At 31.9% G+C, this 6,361-nt stretch overlaps 1 protein-coding gene across 2 annotated transcripts; it reads left to right on the top strand.

The window, feature by feature from the left end:
* Nucleotides 1-1,681: 1,681 nt before the first annotated feature.
* Nucleotides 1,682-5,015, top strand: LOC110631308 (ninja-family protein AFP3). Of its 2 annotated transcripts, none has more exons than XM_021779082.2 (3): nucleotides 1,682-1,916; nucleotides 2,242-2,826; nucleotides 4,359-5,015. In XM_021779082.2, the coding sequence occupies exons 2-3, from the start codon at nucleotides 2,283-2,285 to the stop codon at nucleotides 4,772-4,774; spliced, it is 960 nt and encodes a 319-aa protein (XP_021634774.1). In that variant the 5' UTR covers nucleotides 1,682-1,916; nucleotides 2,242-2,282; the 3' UTR covers nucleotides 4,775-5,015. The 2 variants fall into 2 exon arrangements, with proteins under 2 accessions (XP_021634774.1, XP_021634772.1); XM_021779080.2 differs by having other exon boundaries at nucleotides 1,697-1,916; nucleotides 2,183-2,826.
* The last annotated feature ends 1,346 nt before the right edge of the window (nucleotides 5,016-6,361 follow it).

The following is a 6,361-nucleotide window of genomic DNA, read 5'->3' as shown; positions in this document are numbered from 1 at the left end:
GTATTTACTAACAAATTAAATGAATGCTTTATTATAATAACTTTAAATTTAATTATATTATAGTAATATATTTATTAAAAAAATCCTAATATATTTAAAGAATTATCACCGCAGCATCGGTGAATTTAAGAGTAGTATATTGTATATAATTATTATGTTTAAACTTTTTAATTTTAAAAAATTAATATTATGCACACTTTAAATTTAAATTAATAAAATTTCATTAACTAGACATTAGCTAATACATTAATATTTCAATGGAAATATACATGCACGCGGTACTTTTGTGTATTGTATTAAACAGTTATTTAAGAGTATTTTATTTTCTGCGATAAAACGATTCTTTTAGCTTATTCTTATTACCAAAATTCAGTTTTAATTTCTTTTAATTTAGTTTGAGGTTTGTATATAATTTCTCACAATATAAAAGGCTGAAATATGTAATCTAAATATATAATTGTAAGTCAATGACAAATATTTTATATTTTAATTCAACAGGTTGATATCTTAAAAATTTAGCAAAATTATTGTATCTAAAGATATATGCTATATTATTTATTTTATTATTTAATTAAATGGATATATACTTTTTAATTATTATATAATATATATTCTGTTTCATAATTTTTATTTATTTTATTTTTTAAATTTTATTGTATTTAGAAAAGATGGAAATAATTTTTTTAAATTTTATATTCAAATTGAAGAGACAATAAACCACTAAAAAAATAAGATTTTATTTTATTTTTCACCATTTAGTTTTCTCTCCTCTCATTTTTCTCGTACCCAAACACGGGGTAAGCCGCAGCAGAAAATATGCCAAATTGCCAAGCCAGACAGTAAACACATCAGCACAATCAGCGCTGCTACAACACCCCTGATTAGAACACGTGTCTAGTGTACTGACACAGCACTCTTACCTAAACTCAGCAAAAATGACTTTTTTGATTTAACCAAACGCCGCTTTTGCATGATGCCAGTAAGCCGGTGCTTTGTTTCTTTCCCCGTTTCCTTCCTTCCTATTTACGTTTTCTACCCTCCTTTTCTAAAACCCCTGCTTGAATATCTAGATAATTAGGCCAAAACAAAAAATTCTAGATAATTCTTTACAACCATCCTTATTATTCCTTCTTTTTTCGAAATATATAAAACAAAATTGTGAGTTTACTAAATTATCGTCTTCCTTTTTATTTTTAATCTTTTTAAATAAAAAATAAATTTATTATAATTCTTATCTCATCATTTTCTTTTTAAATAAAAAAAAATGAGACGGATAAATTTAATTTTTAAATATCATGATTGAAAAATGGTGATTTATCTTGGAATTAATCAAGCTATTAAGCTTTACATGATGAAGTTGGAGAGATCGTTATTTTCATGATTGATCATAAAATAGAGCCAATCGATAACACTAGTATGAACTATGAAGGCCAACTTTTGCAAGTTCTCTTTTGCCAAAGGATTGGAAACGGGAAAAATTCGCTTGGCAATAGCTATTTTAGGGTACTGAAATGTCTGAATTAGCAGAAAAGGATAGAAGAAATTACGAAATAACCCAAAAGGATGAACTGTCCGAGGGGAATCGAAGAGCAGTAGGTGGAGCAGAGAACAGGTGTTTTCTGGTTATCATGAGTCAGCAGAGAGAGCTGCAACTTGCAAAATAGAGACCCAGGGACAGCACACAGAGGTTGTAATAAACCGTACATGACATTCATATAAGGTCTTCTCTCTCTCCACTGCTTGCCACGTGGCCATTTTCGAAATGTGTTGTCATCTATAAAACCAAAGGAAACTGTTTCATGAGTTAGCTATTTTTGGTTTCTTCCTATTCATTTTCTCTGCTGATTGCTTACCTTCCCCCGATTTGAACTTCTTTCTCTCTGGATTCAGCCTCAAAGCTTTGCAGCTTCATCTGGGTTTGTCATCTTTTCCTTTGTTTTTCTCTTTTTAGTTCTTGCTCTCTCGTTAACTGTAACTTCCAGGCTCTTTACAGGTGCTTTTACAGATATTTTAGCCCTTTCTTTTGTTGTTTTATTGATTTTTGAACCTGGAATGATTTGAATTCTCACTTTGTTACTCTAGATTCTTCGGTTGGGTATTGGGTTTGCCATTATTTACTGATTTCTAAGCTTTGGGTTCTAGTTTTTTATGTAGTTTAACTTCATCTGTTATGTGATGACAGAGAAGCTATTGCAAGAGTTTCAGTTCAGTCCTTTAACTTTCATTTCGAAATGGATGAAGGTTCTGGGAAAGTGAAGGTTGGAGAAACAGAAATTTCCTCCATGCAAAATAATGGGCAACCAAAATACCATTTGAAGAGATTCTCACCACAAGAGAATCCCAAAGAAACTACCCAGTTGAACACTCAAGAAATTCAACAAGAAAAGCTAGACATCAATCTTGGACTCTCTTTGGGTGGAATTTACAGTGAAAACTTGAGAGGAAAACCTCTAACTAGATCATCATCCATCATTGGAGTGCTGACTCCGAAGAAGGACCCTGAGGATCTTGATTCTCCATTGCCCAAGTCCTTCCTTTCATTATCAAGGTCTTGCTCCGTGCCTACTGAGGCAGAACAAGAGCAGAGGAAGGCAAGTCTGATGGCTTTAGCAAGGAGGAGAATTGAGTCCCCTCGGAGATTCAGTGGGCAGAGTAAGAAAGAAGTCACCGAGCAGCAAAAATCTCCAGCTAGAGAACCAATGCCAACTTCACCGTCCAAAGTAGCTGCCTGGGCTGCTGCTTCTGCTGCCAAGAGCCCTGCCTTGTGTCGTGCCCTTGTTCAGATCAAGCGGCAGGTCGCTTTGTTTGGAAACACACAACTTGAAGGTATAAATTTCTCTCTCCTTTCTGCTATGCTCAATTTTAATTAAATTGAAGCTAACTTAGAATCTTTGTTACATGCTTGAAGTTACTGTTCTATTGTTTATATAACCATTAGGCTTTGCATACAGGAAATATCACAGCAGAAATTTCGCACCATTTGCTTATTCTATTGTTTCCATAGTTGATGTGGTTCTCATTGCTTCAGTAACTTTCTCATATTTGCTTGTGTATGTTGAATTCTTGATTGTATTCTCTGTTTTAGATTACACAATTGGTTAGCATTACATATGAAAATTATACTGGAAAACTGGAAAAACCTTAGATTTAAAGAAGACTCGAAGAATGCTTTTGTAATTAGTGATTTGAATAGAAACGAAGAATAGTGCTCATTAAGTAGGATGAATTTAGTCCAATTGCTAGTTTATAATAGTATCTTTTCATGGAACTAATGTTTCAAAATGATACGGGTCTTGAATTCATGGTGAGTCAACAAAACAAGAAGATTAATGTCACAAAAGAAAATGAAAACGGTAAAAGAATGATTTGGTATAACAGGAAAGAATGTGTAGTTGATTAAGTATGCCTCTATGTATCGACGAAAACATGAGGAAAATGAAATATTTACCTATTCCTTTCATAGACTCTATTCCTTTTACAGTATAATTTGAAAGTCCACAATACATAGTTTTGCCAAATGGAATTGCATATTTGTAAGCCAGTTATTGATTTTAAAGCATCTTATGCATGGCGGATAATTTAAGTTTATGTAGAAGTTTAAGTTTATGGAATTGGATTTACTAACTTCATTAAAGTTTTTACTAAGTTGAAGTGAAAAGTGAATGTCCCTATCTTTATGTGCTTGATTTCTTCATAATTCTAACACATATTCCATAAATTTTTTACCTTAGGGTTTAGGGTCTGAAAATTTATAAGCCTTTTTAGCGGAGCATAGAGACTACTAATTTATTGATGATGCATATAACCAAAATATTGATGTCAATTTAGTATGTGGAATAAAACCATTTATTGATTATTATCATGGTAGTTCCGGCAACTTCCAAGACAAAATTAGACCAAAGAGAAGTAATAGCCAGTTTGAGCAAGAAGTTAATTCGAGTTTGCTTAAACATGGTGCGATTATATCTAATTAGAAACAGGGAAGACAGGGAAGACTGACAAATTAAAGCATATCTAAAGGTATGTTTATTTTATTCTGTATAAAAAGGAAATGGCTTTGTCTTTCAATCACAATACCTCTTGTATCTTCCATTAACGCTTTTATCTAAGAACAAGTGTGTCGCCATAATAAGAAAAGCAGGTGTGTAAAGATTTTAAGCACGGTTGTATCTCAAGGGTAACGGCTTTATGAGCTAAAATACCGAAAAATTCACAGTATTAAGCAATTTGATAAAGTATAGTTATTTTGCTCTTCAAGAATTTTTTTTTTTTTTTTTTAAAGAGCTGATGTTGATTTTGTTCATCTTGAGCTCTGAGAGATGTATTAAGCAATATGGAATAAATGAATTGCAATGCAGGACAAGAAGGTGCAGCTGCAGAGAAGGTTGCTAGCTGTTCAAAATCGTTGCCGATGCAGAAGGATGCTGAATCCAATGTGACGTCGAGGACAATTTCAAATGGAAAACAAGAAAAGGTTGAAGAAAGAAAGCTTGAGAATCATCCATCAAAAAGGGTTAAACGTGTGAACAATGGATTTCAAGATAATGGGATGGATGTAATGAAACAGATGCCTAGTGTGACAACCACTGGAGATGGCCCCAATGGCAAGAGAATAGAAGGGTTTCTATACAAGTACAGGAAAGGTCATGTGAGCATAGTGTGTGTTTGCCATGGCAGCTTTCTCTCTCCAGCTGAATTTGTGAAGCATGCTGGTGGTAAGGATGTCCCAAATCCCATGAAGCACATCACTGTCTGTTCCTCTTTTTCCTTTTAGAAGGCAGTGGTGACTTTTGGCTTTGTCACCCTTTCTGAGAATCTAAGGTAGAAAATGAGAACATCTGAAACTTATAAGCTACCTATTTTCACTATTTTGTCTGTTTTTTTCCTTTCGTTGAGAAACTTCCACCTGCTGGTGGATTTTTTGTTTTTTTAAAAACTTCTCTCTTTTGAGAACTCTTGGACAGAGTGTGTTTAGCTTTTAATAGAAGAGTAGCTGTTTTTGCTTTGTCTCTCTACTCAAATTGTTTTACGTTATTGCTTCTGTGTCATATATATTAAGCATATGGATCCCTTCTGTAAAGTATATAGTAGCTCTGTCTGCTCTACTGGAAATGCTTTAGATAGAAGCTGAAAATCCCACTTGGAAATCTGTCATCTGTTTAGTTGCCTTTTCTGCACAGGAAGCTTTTGTGATTTTATTTGGTATGCTTGGTTAGAATTGTAAGCATGTGAAAAATTGATTAGCATTCAAGACTTGATAAGATGAATACAAACAATATTGATATTATATTGTATCCTGTCACTAGCCCTACCTTCGGCATCCCGTCGTTCTGGACAACGACTTTGGGAATGGCTAACTCTCAGCACGACGACTTTGGGCATGTTCAACTCTTGATCTGTGTGTACAACTCTACGAATGAATTCACCAGCGAATGGTCGAATGGCTAACCATATTTTGTTATGTAGTATAGAGGTTTCGAGTTGAAGTTTTTCTAGATGATCGTTAAAAAAAAAACGCATGGCCTAAATGCAGAGCTTCCTTGAAAATGCAAAAGTAAGAATAATCACCGAGGAGCATATGTAAGACCCCAGTTTTATAAGCTTCTGCCTAGCAAAATAAAACTGTGGACAGCCTTCGGCTCTTGAAATGGATCATTGGACACAAACGGTGTCGTCTGGCCATTTTCAGTAATATCCTGTGATTCGAATTTCGATAAATTAATTTCTGGTTAAATTACTCTAATTCTGTTCATTATCACTACTAATATAGTAATTAAATATCATAGAATTTTAAAATTTTCTTGCTTGATGAATAAACTACTAATTATTAGATATTAAATATTTTATATTTTATTTTTTAATTGATTATTGTTATTGTTAAAATATTTTCTATTAGTTAAAATATTTTCTATTATTTCACATTTTAAAAAAAAAAATATTATATAATAGCCAAATTTTCACAAGATTTACCAACGAAATCAATAATGATGCTTGAAAAAGCGACACAATTGATTTTTTTTTTTTTTTTTCTATTCAGCTCTAAAAATAGCTTCACAAAGTTTGCTATCTATATTAATAATAATTGAAAAAGTGATGCAATCTTATCTTATACAAAATTATAATTATATTTATCTAAAATAAATTTTGTTATAAATATAAAATTCATAAATTATTATTTAAAAATTATCAATTAAAATTTGGATTAAATTACAATTAACTAAGAATTTTATTATTAATAAAATTTTATACTTTTAAAATATAAATATATTTAATTATATTATTAAAATAAATAATAAATAATTTTTGATACGGGCCAAACTACTACTTTACACATATTTGAATAGATTTCACTACAGTGAAT

The sequence above is a fragment of the Manihot esculenta genome, chromosome 14 (genome assembly GCF_001659605.2).
Source record: "Manihot esculenta cultivar AM560-2 chromosome 14, M.esculenta_v8, whole genome shotgun sequence".
In the NCBI taxonomy this organism is placed as follows: Eukaryota; Viridiplantae; Streptophyta; class Magnoliopsida; order Malpighiales; family Euphorbiaceae; genus Manihot; species Manihot esculenta.
Note: the sequence above shows the minus strand (reverse complement) of the source record. Positions and strands in the feature narration are given on the sequence as shown.

Excerpts from the sequence above, each read along its gene's own strand:
- LOC110631308 (XM_021779080.2), top strand. The coding sequence starts at position 2,232 with ATGGATGAAGGTTCTGGGAAAGTGAAGGTTGGAGAAACAGAAATTTCC. Across the intron at positions 2,827-4,358 it reads TGGAAACACACAACTTGAAG|GACAAGAAGGTGCAGCTGCA; the intron begins GTATAAATTTCT and ends ATTGCAATGCAG.